General features: G+C 35.9%; 1 protein-coding gene across 2 annotated transcripts in view; it reads right to left on the bottom strand.

Moving 5' to 3' along the window:
- CDK7 (cyclin dependent kinase 7) overlaps positions 1-14,965 on the bottom strand; it is a 33,994-nt gene that overhangs the window by 14,077 nt on the left and 4,952 nt on the right. Inside the window, exons 3-8 of one of the 2 annotated variants that reach the window (XM_059919333.1) lie at positions 13,553-13,586; positions 12,582-12,649; positions 11,763-11,831; positions 9,936-10,046; positions 8,571-8,689; positions 6,848-6,947 (exon numbers count right to left, since the gene is read on the bottom strand). In XM_059919333.1, coding sequence (XP_059775316.1) covers positions 6,848-6,947; positions 8,571-8,689; positions 9,936-10,046; positions 11,763-11,831; positions 12,582-12,649; positions 13,553-13,586 — 501 coding nt within the window. The remainder of the gene's footprint in view (positions 1-6,847; positions 6,948-8,570; positions 8,690-9,935; positions 10,047-11,762; positions 11,832-12,581; positions 12,650-13,552; positions 13,587-14,965) is intronic. The other variant, XM_059919334.1, reaches the window with a different exon arrangement.

The raw sequence follows: 14,965 nt of genomic DNA, 5'->3' as shown, positions 1-14,965 counted from the left end.
AACACTCCCAAACTCATTCTATGAGGCCACCATCACCCTGATACCAAAACCAGACAAAGACACTACAAAAAAAGAAAATTACAGACCAATATCACTGATGAATATAGATGCAAAAATCCTCAACAAAATACTAGCAAACAGAATCCAACAACACATTAAAAGGATCATACACCACGATCAAGTGGGATTTATCCCAGGGATGCAAGGATTCTTCAATATACGCAAATCAATCAATGTGATACACCATATTAACAAATTGAAGAATAAAAACCATATGATCATCTCAATAGATGCAGAAAAAGCTTTTGACAAAATTCAACACCCATTTCTGATAAAAACTCTCCAGAAAGTGGGCATAGAGGGAACCTACCTCAACATAATAAAGGCCATATATGACAAACCCACAGCAAACATCATTCTCAATGGTGAAAAACTGAAAGCATTTCCTCTAAGATCAGGAACGAGACAAGGATGTCCACTCTCACCACTATTATTCAACATAGTTTTGGAAGTCCTAGCCATGGCAATCAGAGAAGAAAAAGAAATAAAAGGAATACAAATTGGAAAAGAAGAAGTAAAACTGTCACTGTTTGCGGATGACATGATACTATACATAGAGAATCCTAAAACTGCCACCAGAAAACTGCTAGAGCTAATTAATGAATATGGTAAAGTTGCAGGATACAAAATTAATGCACAGAAATCTCTTGCATTCCTATACACTAATGATGAAAAATCTGAAAGAGAAATTATGGAAACACTCCCATTTACCATTGCAACAAAAAGAATAAAATACCTAGGAATAAACCTACCTAGGGAGACAAAAGACCTGTATGCAGAAAACTATAAGACACTGATGAAAGAAATTAAAGATGATACCAACAGATGGAGAGATATACCATGTTCTTGGATTGGAAGAATCAACATTGTGAAAATGAGTATACTACCCAAAGCAATCTACAGATTCAATGCAATCCCTATCAAATTACCAATGGCATTTTTTACGGAGCTAGAACAAATCATCTTAAAATTTGTATGGAGACACAAAAGACCCCGAATAGGCAAAGCAGTCTTGAGGCAAAAAAATGGAGCTGGAGGAATCAGACTCCCTGACTTCAGACTATACTACAAAGCTACAGTAATCAAGACAATATGGTACTGGCACAAAAACAGAAACATAGATCAATGGAACAAGATAGAAAGCCCAGAGATAAACCCACGCACCTATGGTCAACTAATCTATGACAAAGGAGGCAAAGATATACAATGGAGAAAAGACAGTCTCTTCAATAAGTGGTGCTGGGAAAACTGGACAGCTACATGTAAAAGAATGAAATTAGAATACTCCCTAACACCATACACAAAAATAAACTCAAAATGGATTAGAGACCTAAATATAAGACTGGACACTATAAAACTCTTAGAGGAAAACATAGGAAGAACACTCTTTGACATAAATCACAGCAAGATCTTTTTTGATCCACCTCCTAGAGTAATGGAAATAAAAACAAAAATAAACAAGTGGGACCTAATGAAACTTCAAAGCTTTTGCACAGCAAAGGAAACCATAAACAAGACGAAAAGACAACCCTCAGAATTGGAGAAAATATTTGCAAATGAATCAACGGACAAAGGATTAATCTCCAAAATATATAAACAGCTCATTCAGCTCAATATCAAAGAAACAAACACCCCAATCCAAAAATGGGCAGAAGACCTAAATAGACATTTCTCCAAAGAAGACATACAGACGGCCACGAAGCACATGAAAAGATGCTCAACATCACTAATTATTAGAGAAATGCAAATCAAAACTACAATGAGGTATCACCTCACTCCTGTTAGAATGGGCATCATCAGAAAATCTACAAACAACAAATGCTGGAGAGGGTGTGGTGAAAAGGGAACCCTCTTGCACTGTTGGTGGGAATGTAAATTGATACAGCCACTATGGAGAACAATATGGAGGTTCCTTAAAAAACTAAAAATAGAATTACCATATGACCCAGCAATCCCACTACTGGGCATATACCCAGAGAAAACCGTAATTCAAAAAGACACATGCACCCGAATGTTCATTGCAGCACTATTTACAATAGCCAGGTCATGGAAGCAACCTAAATGCCCATCAACAGACAAATGGATAAAGAAGATGTGGTACATATATACAATGGAATATTACTCAGCCATAAAAAGGAACGAAATTGAGTCATTTGTTGAGACGTGGATGGATCTAGAGACTGTCATACAGAGTGAAGTAAGTCAGAAAGAGAAAAACAAATATCGTATATTAATGCATGTATGCGGAACCTAGAAAAATGGTACAGATGAGCCAGTTTGCAGGGCAGAAGTTGAGACACAGATGTAGAGAATGGACATATGGACACCAAGGGGGGAAAACTGCGGTGGGGTGGGGATGGTGGTGTGCTGAATTGGGCGATTGGGATTGACATGTATACACTGATGTGTATAAAATTGATGCCTAATAAGAACCTGCAGTATAAAAAAACAAACAAAACAACTAATACTAAACTTTCATTGGGTTATTTGTATGGAAACATGTTAATATAAATGTTTCAGACATTACATGAAATTTCTAAAAATCTTATATTTGTATTTGTATGGAAATATGTATGGAAATATGTTAATATAAATGTTTCAGACATTACATGAAATTTCTAAAAATCATATTTGTATTTGTATGGAAATATGTATGGAAATATGTTAATATAAATGTTTCAGACATTACATGAAATTTCTAAAAATCTTATATTTGTACTTGTATGGAAATATGTATGGAAATATGTTAATATAAATGTTTCAGACATTACATGAAATTTCTAAAAATCTTATATGTTCTGGTATAATGTTATAAGTAATAATCCTATTTATTACTTTAAAATGTATATCTCAGAAATAACTAATTTTCTTGTCAACTGCATTATTATGAACTGTCATCAAATCTTTAACCGTGGTCATTTTTAAGTCTTTTGTCATTTACAGACAGTTCTGGGTGTACTCTGATGATTTTGCAAATATGTTCCTATAAAAGGGTTTCATCTTCAAGAAATACATGGAAAAGACTCTGACAAGTACAGGTTTCTGGTAACGGACTGTACTGCTGAACTGAATGAATAAGCATTTTCAGAACTCTAATGAAAAACTGATGAACTCATAAAAGTGCTAAGAAAAGATCAAGATGAAAAAAAAAAATTAATTACATGGGACTGAGTGAACTGATGAGGATGAGTATAATTTTTGTGACTTTCTGTCTGAATTAAAAAAAAAAAAAATTCCACAAGGACTCAGAGGCAAAGAATATACAAATCAATTTTCACTGCAAAGTAAAGGAGCTGTTACAGTGGAGGATTACTGGACTGAATGTCAATACTATGACATAGTATGAGTGTGTTTCATGTTTGGTAATTGCAATCATTGTTGCTTTTGTTGTGGTCATCCATGTAAAAAAAAAAAAAAAAAAAAAAAGAAAAAAAAAAAAAAAAGATATAATTATCACTTTATTTTAAAATGTCTTCATTGTATTAAGCATCAATGCAATGCTGACTAAAAAAATCCACTGTCTGGGACTTCCCTGGTGGTCCAGTGGTAAAGAATCTGCCTTACAATGCAGGGGACGATGGTTCGACGCCTGGTCAGGGAACTAAGATCCCACATGCTGCAGGGAAACTAAGCCCGCGTGCCGCAACTACTGAGCTTGCATGCCTCAAGTAGAGAGCCCGCATGCAGCAAACTACAGAGTCCATGCACTCTGGAACCCATGTGCCACAACTACAGAGCCCACGTGCCCTGGAGCCTGTGCGCCACAACTAGAGAAAACCCTCACGCCACAACTAGAGAGAAGCCTGCGCGCCACAATGAGAGATCCCACACGCCTCAACAAAGATCCTGCATGCCGCAACTAAGACCCAACGCAGCCAAAAATAAATTAAATAAATAAATAATAAATAAATCTTTTTTTTTTTATGATTTGGCCTCCCAGGTCCTAGTCAGTATTTTTAATATTTATTTATTTGTTTGTTTGTTTATTTTTGACTGCATTGGGTCTTCCTGGCTGCGCACAGGCTTTCTCTAGTTGCGGTGAGCAGGGGCTACTCTTCGTTGTGGTGCGTGGGCCTCTCATTGCGGTGGCTTCTCTTGTTGTGGAGCACGGGCCCTAGGCGCATGGGCTCAGTAGTTGTGGCTCGCGGGCTCTAGAGCGCAGGCTCAGTAGTTGTGGTGCACTGGCTTAGCTGCTCTGCAGCACGTAGGATCTTCCCAGACCAGGGCTCAAACCCGTGTCCCCTGCATTGGCAGGTGGATTCTCAACCACTGCGCCACCAAGGAAGCCCTTTATTGTTCTTTTATCCTGTTCTATAACAGCTTCTTAGAGGACAACAGAATTTAATCAATACAATTGTGACTAAGCATATGAATGAAAACTTTTCAGTTTTAGGAAAAAGAGTCCAATTAATCCTAAAAGGAAGAGAAGTACTGAGTTCAACAGTACAGGAACACAAGAGGGACTTCTCTCTGGTTCTTTTCAGTATGACTTCTCTTTTAAAATTGTGTTGAGACTGATTCATCTTTTTAAGAACAATGACATTGCAGAAATCTATTTTTTCTTTCTCATGTCTTCATAGAGAGGCAGGGATCACAAACCAAATATCAGAAAATCAGCAAGTTTTTTTATGCAATAGGCATGAACAATAACGTTCTTGAACATCTGATATCCTATAGCCTCTAACACCCATGTGCATCCAGAAGCCTATGCAAAAACTGATGGAAGCTCTGTTCTGAGCTGATACAGCCAAACTGAAGTACTGGAATGTCAGAGGGCTGAAGGTCAACCACAGGCCAAGCCATTAGCTCTGGAACTCACCATTTGGATGAAGTAAGAGTATGGCAGGCAGCTGCTGGTTGATCAAATCTTTGTATCACCACATCATCTCTAGGGAGTGCTCTAATGCAGGCCAGTAGGATGCCCAGTGACCTTCCTATAAAGCATAAAGTGTCTCCCCCAAACTACTTCTTATTTACAAACTAAAATGGTTATCTTTGAAACTATCTAGACCAGATAGTGGCATTTGCTCAGTAGGTAATATCCAAGTTTAGATTTTCTATTAATCACTATGTCTCATAACATGATTAAGAAAACAGAACATAAACAGATCATAAATTAAAAAGTAGATTTGTGTTATTTAGTGACATAATACTCCACTAGTATAAATATTTCTCAATTCCTTTTCAGAGGTCAGAATGCAGACCAATTTGCTTCTAAAATGTTTTAAACTATATAGACTACTTTGGTTGGATATAGGCTTACTTATTATTGCTCCTGTTTTCTAGTTATTAAACCTTTTATAAAATTTATATAGAAAAAGACAACACTTTAAAAAAGTTAAACGCTTATATTAGCAAATCTTCTGAACTACCCTGGCTTTCAACTATTATCTATTTGGACTGCAGAATCTCACCACAGATTTAGAACTGTGTGGACAGCATTTCCATGGATATTTTCAAATGAGCAGAGACAGTTTAAAATAGGAAGCATTTTTCTTTAATTGTGTAGGAAAAATATATGGCAAAATGGTACAATTCTTCACCAAATAGGGCTGCCTGTCAACTCCTTCATAACCTTAATAATATTTCCAACAACGATGCCAATGGTTAGTAAGACTCCAACTATGACTTCAACCAGGTCCACAATTTCTAGCCCATCTATTCTCAACTGCTGTCTCTCTCTCCTTACTTTCTAAATGGAATGATCAGTCGTAACACTAGGGGCTATGGAATTCTGTTTCTGTCTTGGTCATGAATGAACTGGGCTTTTGAGAGTTAACAGATTCTCAAATGTACCCTTCCAGTAAACTCTGTTTTTGTGAGTAGCAGAGTTGTCACACCAGGTGATTCAGAGGACCCATTACTAGCACAGGGATTATTTATATCATCTTCAAGCCTAAATGTGAGGGTTTCTTCACCAAGCATTCAGAAGGGTGAGCATCTCAAAATGATGCACAGAACTCACACTAAACTAAAAAAGACATTTAAGAAGGTATCTTCTCTCTGGCGTACAGAAGCTATTTTCTGTGTTCAAGGAAATAAATAGCTGTATTTTTGTGTTTTGGGTTCACACTTCTTTAAATACACATGGCTTGAGGAGAGGGGGAGTAGAGGCTGGAATCTGGAATGTAAGAAGGAAAAAAACTTAGCCTCAGTGTGATTTCCCAATATTCCTCTGCCTTCATCATCGAGAAGGGCTAAACTAAACTTCATAGCTAAAGAAAACTTACCAAGTTGGCATCTTTCTCTACAGTGAGGGAAGGGAGAGGATGTTTCATTGTAAGATGGTCTCAGTTTGAGAAATGCTATAGGACCACCACGTCTGCTCTGCTTGAACAGAACTAAAATGCTCCTCTCACACAATATTTAAAGTTATGCAGAGTTGCATCTGCAGTGGTTGGTATTACATATCTCTTAAAGTGTACTTTTAAACAGCCCAAACAAAAAAGTACCAGAAGTACAGAAGTTTATCCTAACACTTTTAGTTACTGTAGAGATAGTACCATATTACAACCCAATGAGTTTTATTATAGTTACATTTCAGAACACAGAATGATCTATAATAAAACCTTTATTGTCCTAAGTGGGAGATCTCATCTTGCATTAGCATTAATAAAAAGGTTGTACTTGGCAGACGTTTTTTTTTTTATTAACCTGTTTGTTGGCTTTTTGTTTTAAGGATGGTACTCCTCTCTGGGAATTACCTCTGGGAAGATAATTATTACACAAATTATAAAAACAAATTCCTATAACAATACTGAAGTGTGTACATCAATCCCAGACTTACCCTTAGGAGCAACTCTGCTAATATACAGCCAACAGCCCACATGTCCACACCTACACCATACATTCTAGCTCCAAATAGTAGCTCAGGGGCCCGATACCACCTGAAGAACAAAAAGAAATACTGTCATTTTAGGATGGAATTAAAGTATTTCTTAGAGAAAACTCCTCAGCAAAACATCATCTGCTGATGAAAGGCACTTTTATGGATATATTAACTCAAGAAAAATTGGCTATAAAACCAACAAGTTCCATATTGCTGCCAGGAAATTACATACACCCTTAGTCCATTCACTCTCCCACTTGGAGATGAGTAACACCTTCTTTCTCCAGGAACCCTCAACACCATCCTTCCTCTCAGCTGATGACCTTATTTCCTAATTCACTGAAATAATGCAAGTAATGAAAAAAAATTTCTACAGACTCACCTTCAGTCATTTGTATTCTCACAATCCACCTTCCCATCCATAACTACAGATGAACTATCCTTGATTGTTTTTAAAGTCAATCCCTCAACTTGGGCACTGACACCCCACTCTCCTGCCTATTTTCAAGGATATTGCTCCTGCAATTCTCTCTTCTTTCTCCTACATCAACTTTTTGTTCTTACTAGATTTTTAACATCAATGACAAACGTACCATTATTTTTTCTAGCCTTAAAAAATAAACTAAAATATAAAGAAACAAAAAACAAAAACTTCTTTGGACCCTACTTCCCCTAACAGTTACCCCTCATTCTCTGGTTGTCTGTTCTTACTGTCTCCATTTCCTCTTCTCTCATCCTCTTAAACCCATTTCAGTCAGGCTTTCATCCCACCGCTCCACCAAAACTGCTCTTGTCTAGGTTATCTAAATTGTTAATTCTCAGTCCTCACGTTAATTTGACCTATTAGTAGCATTTGATTTGCAAGAAGAGAAAGTATGAGAAATGGGTAGATGAAAAGCAGTGGCACACAATACTCATGTATGTGGGTCCCTGTTTTCCTGAGTCCCCAGTGTTCCTGAATGATGGGCTTAATCTTTCCAGAAATTACATGAACAACTACTTATATCCCTTACTTTTTACTCAGGGCTCAGGTGATTGACACTCAGTGAGATCTATCTGGAGGAAGGTGACAAAGTAATTTAAAAGGACAGAGAATCTGATGATCTTCTCAGATCCTTAAAAGAGTCAGAGAAATTAACAAATGTCATCTTGACAAGATAAAATCTACCATCCCTATCTATTTAATGTGATTTTTAGTTTTTACACATAAAAAGTATAAACAGAAAATGGAAGAAACTAATATGCAAAACCCAAATAAAAATGCACTGCTTTGTTTAGAGAATTTTCATTCACACTGAATGATATAAAATGTGGAACCAAGACTGACCAATAAAATAAACACAGGCCCCCCAAATCACATGCTTATGTACAAGAATAGGGACTACAGTCCCAACCTACCTAACTAAACTGTATAAGAAGTATAAATTAGTCCCAAAAATAACTTGGTAAATCTCTGAGGACAGACTTAAATTCAACTCCATTTGAAAGAAGGGCTGTATATTTTTTTCACTGTGGCAAGATATACATAATATAAAAAAGGGCTATATTTTTAATAAAATACCAATAGTAATCCCTGAACTCTGCCAAAATTTCAGAGAAGACAAATGCTTATTTGTGTAATCACAATCATTTGTGTATATCCTACACAATATAAGGTTTCAGTTAGTTAAGGAATCCTTACCTGGTTACAACCTGATGTGTATAAGCTCTATTGGGGCTCCCAAATGATTTGGCCAGGCCAAAATCTGCCAGTTTTAGAACTCCATTTTCATCTAGCAACAAGTTGTTTGGTTTTAGGTCCTATATAATGGAGGTTTTAAACAAACAAGTAAGCAGGGTGGAGAAGAATATCACAATGATACATTTAGTTGGCTTAAATTTAAACTTAGCAGAAATGGGCTAACACCCCAAATGTAAACAACCACCAATATTATTTTTATTGACAAAAAATCCTACAAAGCAAAATAAGATTGGCCATATTACTTAGTGAGACATTGGGTCAAGATACTTAATTTCACTGAACTTCAATTTACCTACTTCACAGGTTTGCTGTGAGGATTAAATTTAATATTTCCTGTAAAAACCCTAGTGTAGTGACTGGCTCATAGTAAGCACTCAATAAATAGCTGCTGCTATTTAATTTAGTAACAATATATATGGGGAATTCCCTGGCGGTTCAGAGGTTAGGGACTCTGCACTCTCACTGCTGAGGGCCCGAGTTCAATCCCTGGTCGGGGAACTAAGATCCCACAAGCCACGAGGCCAAAAACAAAACAAAAACAAACAAACAAAAAAACCCCCACTATGTATGAACTTCAGTAAATAAAAATATTAGGCATTTATAAGGATGAGGAATACAGTCTTCACAATCTATGCTAAAAATATATTAGCAATAACCTAAAAGGGATTCCAAGTGTAAGTATGAGAATTACTAACTATAACTTATATAATTTTTAGCTATTTCATCTAAATAGGGTGCCTACGAACATCTACCTATCTAAATTATCAGCCTTGTTCTAGTAGCTGAATGCTCCTAACAATGACTCAGCCATTTCAGAAATTTTATTTCATTATTTCCTAGAATTTTGGAGCTACTAGAAATATTTTTCCAAAGGTATTTTTGCATTGCATAATTTAATCCAGACTCCCACTGTTTTTGGTTTTGTTTATTTTTTTCCCATTACAACAGTATAGCACAAAGAACACTGGACTTCAGGCCAAAATGTCTCGGTTCTAATACTGTTGTCAGTTGTCAGCTGCTGACCTTGAAAAAAAATATGTAACTTTGGTCAGCAACTTAGCTCTTCAACTATGAAAAACACGAAGGACTAGGTCTCTTCCATTTCTAAATTTCACATAGTAATTCAGAGTCCTCACAGCACCACGTCGTGGAACTGAAGGGAGCACACAGAGGAAGAAGGTTGGATAAAATGGCCCAGCTCTATCTTGTAACAATTCACATATTCAGACCTTTTGTGTAATAAATTGGCTACATAAAGTCTGACTACAACGTGAAGAAGCAATACTACTTGGTTAAAAACCTTACCCTATGTAGAATCCAATGTTGATGTAAATATTCTAATCCTTGAAGAGTCATCAACATGTAGGCTTTGATGTGTGATGGTGTCAGCACAAGACTGTTATCTTTTATTATAACCTGTAAAGCAGGCATACAATATACAGGTACACTTTATTATTCCAAATGGACTCTACTATATAAAATCATTTACAGACATAAAATGGATTTATTCATAGAGGAGAATCTCAAGAGAGATTGCCTAACTCTCCTTAGGAAGTACTGACAGAACCTCCAATTATACGGTTAGGGAAAGTATCTTTGGTTTGGAAAGAAAGCAGTGCTTTATGTCCTACTGCTTTGTTTTTAGGCATCCATGTAGCAAACATCTGTTGTTTTCACTTGCCCCCAGATACACAGCCCCTTCTGACAACAGCATTCAACACTCCATCTGTTCCCAGCTTAGTCCACGTGGTTAAAACAGGACTGTGCACTACCTGTAGCCTTCAGAGGTAGACACACGACCCAGGCATGGTCAGTCACCACACTGCAGCCTGCTTTCCAAACTAGCTCAGGGATGGATATGTGAGCCAAGCCAAGGCAAATACTTGTGCTAGAATCAAAGGGAACAAAGCACTTTCTTTCCTCAGGGATTTTTAAACTCTAAGGATAGAAGCCTGCAAGTGCCTGAGCCACTATATTGAGAAATTCTACCCATGAACAAGGCAACAGAGAAGAAAACACTGAGTTAAAGTGAAAGACTGTGTTACGTTAGCATTATTTGTGAACTATGCCCCAAGTCAGTCAGTTTATTCCTAGACTTTTCGTTATATGAGCTAAAAATTCACATTTTCTTTTTTTTAAAATAGGTAAAATATACCTTTTTAATCTCACAGTTCTATGAATTTTAACAAACACATCCAGTTGTGTAACCACTACCATAATCAAGACATAGCTTCATAACCCCCTAAACTCTCCCCAGGCCACTCTCTACTCAATCCTCCCCTCGATTCCCAACCCAGGCAACCACTGATCTGATTTCTGTTCCTTTAATTTTGCCTTTTCCAAAAAATCATACATGGAATCATATAATATCAATAGCTTTTTGAGCCTGGCTTCTTTCATTTAGTATAATGTATTTGAGATTCACCTATACTGTTGCATATGTTAGTAGTTTGTTTCTTTTTATTCTCAAATAGTATTCCACTTTATGATTATACATTCACTTAATGAAAGCTATTTGGATTGTTTCCAGTTTGGGTAGTGACAAATAAAGCTAAACATCTGTGTAGTCAAGTTTTTGTTTCTCTTGGATAAATAAATATGTAGAGGTGGTATTTACTAGATTGTACCTTAAGTGTATATTTAATTGTATAAGAAACTGCCTAACTGTTCTCCAAAGTGGCTGCATCACTTTGCATTCTCATCAGCAGTGTATGAGAATTCCACTTGTTCCACATCCTTGGAATGTCCATTATTGAGATTCAATTAATATTAATGAAAAGCATAAAATCTTATTTTTCTCAAAAAGAAACCTGGCTTTCAAAAGGATATTCTGTGATAATATCACAAAGAAGTTCCAAATCCTCCAAAGCCAAACACTCATTTTTCTAAAAAGTAATGTCAATAAGGTATTGGGAACTTGGTAGACACAATGTTATTGAAATCCAACTCTTGTATTTAACCCTGGGAATATGGCTAAATGATTCAGAAGATCTTTGACTTGAGAACACATCTAGATTTCAACAAAATTAAGCATTCTTTTGACTGCCAGTATCTTCAAAGGTAGAAAATAAACATTTAGATTCTCTTTTGATAAATAGAGAAAAAAAATTCCTCCAGGAATTTTAATCTTACCTCTAGGTCAGTTTCCATAAAATCAAAGACAAGGCTAATATTAGATTTATGTCCAAAAGCATCAAGGAGCTGCAAAGCAAAATTAAAAAAAAATCAACATGTGATTCTCTATTAAACACTTGACAGTATTATACCAACTGAAGTAATTTTAAAAAACTTAAACAAGCATTTGGATTGTTGATAATTCTCTGTAAAGTTTAAATAATTTTATTAAATTTAATATTTATCCTTTTTTTTCGCTAGGAATTAGTACTTTGAAGCACAAGATATTAAACCTTACTATTAAAAAAAAATCACTAAATACTAACCTCTCCCTCCAAATTTTGGAGTTATAATAAAGATATGAATTAATGAAAACCTCATTTAAGTCTCCAATTTAGAAAAATTCCCAAACTTGGTACTTAAGAATATCCTACAAATAGCATCAGCAGCTATCATTCATTGAATGAGCACGTTCTCTATGCCAGGCACTATCCCAGGTACTTTACGTGTATTCAGTGAGCTAGTCTCATAACAACGCTATGAGGTAGGGACTATGGCACAGAGTTCAAGGGAACTTGCTAAAGGTCTTACACATGCTAGAGCTCTCTAGGCTTCAAAATGATCTCTGACAAAGTTAGCCTGTATGCCAATATTTATTTAATCAGTTGTATAGTTTTTAAGACACTGCCTACAAGAACAATTAGGATAGAAAATAAATTTCAGCCTTTTTGCAAGGCTCATCTAGAACAACTTATCTTGCTGAGCCTTCAATCAACATCTACCACATTCAGGAAAGGCAGGGTCCCAAATCCCAGAAACAACTTAGATCATACTCACACCAATTATATTTGGATGACTTAGCTCCTGTAATAATTTTATCTCTCTTAAAGCTGTTCTATTTATACCTACATAAAAAGGCAAAGAAAAAAGTGAAAAATAATTCTGAAATCTCAAACCTTCTTGTAAACGTATTTTTTGGGAAAGGTCAGTCTGACGAAATAGCGATGACTATTCCTCAGGAAAAAAAATAACAATTTTTATGACATACTTGTTTCCATTTTATATTGCTTTATTTTTAAAATAGCTTAGCACAGACTATGATAAATGGTGAAAAAAGTATTCACTTTATCTGTGAGATATCAGATCTGAAGACTGCTGGAACATGTACACAAGTGTGTAGCATTTGGTGAGAAGTTAATGGCTCCCTTCTCTTGCCTTATGAATATCAGTGGCAGATTCTTTAAGCTAACAGCAAACTAGTGATTAGATACCATCTTGCCCAATGTGAAGGATGGAACTCAACATTTAAAATAAAATCTGGTACTAGTTATTACAGAGATGATGGATCCTTTATATAGGAACTATTTCTTGATGACTAAATAGGACTTAGCACTCTAGCAAATAAGGCTTTGGAAGAAGGTATAAAAAAATCTTTCCCCCCCATACATTTCTTCTATAGTAAGCTTTGTATACTTCCATGAATCCTGAATTTTCAAAGTAATCAGAAGCTCAGAAGAAGAAACAATGGCTTGTAACAACACCTAAAGCAGTAATGAAGACATCAAGACAAGTCACTAATAACCTTGCTGTCTTCCATCTACTTAGGTGACTTGAATATTCTTCTGAACACCCAAATGGTGAAAATCACAAATATCCTATCTCTATCCTGAGTCTATCTTTACTCTTCTGGGACCCTGCAATAACTCTATCCAGAACCATTGTTAACTTTAATTAATACTTTGTTCTCTTCCTCACTGAGAATACGAACCTTTCCTGTTCTGTCAGATTACATGAAATAAGTTACTTACCATCTTTAGCTTCTGATCTATGTCCAAGTTTGATCTGGCAGAGGAAAAAACAAACATAGAAATATGTTAAATATGTTAAATTATTTAGACCAATGCATATATATAACCAATGCATATATATAAACACTTCAAGGACTTCGCTGGTGGCGCAGTGGTTAAGAATCCACCTGCCAATGCAGGGGACACAGATTTGAGCCCTGTTTCAGGAAGATCCCACATGCCGCAGAGCAACTAAGCCCGTGCGCCACAACTATTGAGCCTGCACTCTAGAGCCCGCGAGCCACAACTACTGAGCCCGCGTGCCACAACTACTGAAGCCCACGCACCTAGAGCCCGTGCTCCACGACAAGAGAAGCCACTGCAATGAGAAGCCCACGTACCACAACAAAGAGTAGCCCCCGCTTGCCACAACTAGAGAAAGCCCACGCGCAGCAACAAAGACCCAAAGCAGCCAAAAATAAATAAATTAATTAAAAATTTTTAAAAATTCTTAAAAAAATAACTTATAGCAAAAATACATAGCAACTCATATGTAGCTAGTATTAGTAGGCAAGAAGGGAGTGGGAATCATGAATCAGAAAGGCAAAATTAACAATATAAGAAAGGATCAAGTACCTATCATTCCTTTCCCCTTAAGTTTTGAATTACACATCTTTGTTAGATTAAATGAGGAACAAATAATTAAACGCATAGAGGCTAATAAACAAAACAAGCACTTCAAGTTAGACTACTTGGGAGGAAATATGTAACATATAAAATAAGATGCTTAATGTGTCCAATAATATGCTCCCAGGGACCACATTTTCCAAAAAGAAAAATTACAAATTGCGATGGATATAGAAAATGGTTATACTGTTGTTACTGTGAACAAGCACATCAAACTGCATTAAAAGGTTCAGTCTTACACAAAACCAAGTACCAGGTTAAAGAACAAGAGCTAACTACTTTATACAATGATAGTGTAACCAAGAATACAAAAAAAAAAATCCTACTCCAGAAAATCAACTATTCTACTTTAAAAAATATCCCCCACCTATATACTACAAACAGAACTTTTAATTTAAAGGTAGGCTATTTATTATAGCACCAAAAAATATAAGGCACTTAGGAATAAAGCCAACAAGAGATGTATGAAGCTTTCCATGAACACTATAAAGCACTCTTAAAACATGCTTAAGAAATGAGATCAAAATAAACATAGATAGTATGTTCATGGATAGAAAGACTCAATATCATAAATACGTCAAATATGTCAATTCTCTTTAATGGAACTAAATGTAAAGTACAACAGCATTTTTCAAGGACATTGACAAATGGATTCTAAACTTTATATGGAAAAGTAAGGAGCTAAGAACAGATAATTTAAAACATTATTACATTTTCTAAACACAATTAAAAATAGACTAGTTTCAT

This window comes from Balaenoptera ricei, chromosome 3, assembly GCF_028023285.1.
Source record: "Balaenoptera ricei isolate mBalRic1 chromosome 3, mBalRic1.hap2, whole genome shotgun sequence".
NCBI lineage: Eukaryota > Metazoa > Chordata > Mammalia > Artiodactyla > Balaenopteridae > Balaenoptera > Balaenoptera ricei.
The sequence above is the reverse complement of the archived record's forward strand: the minus strand, read 5'-3'. Positions and strand labels throughout refer to the sequence as shown.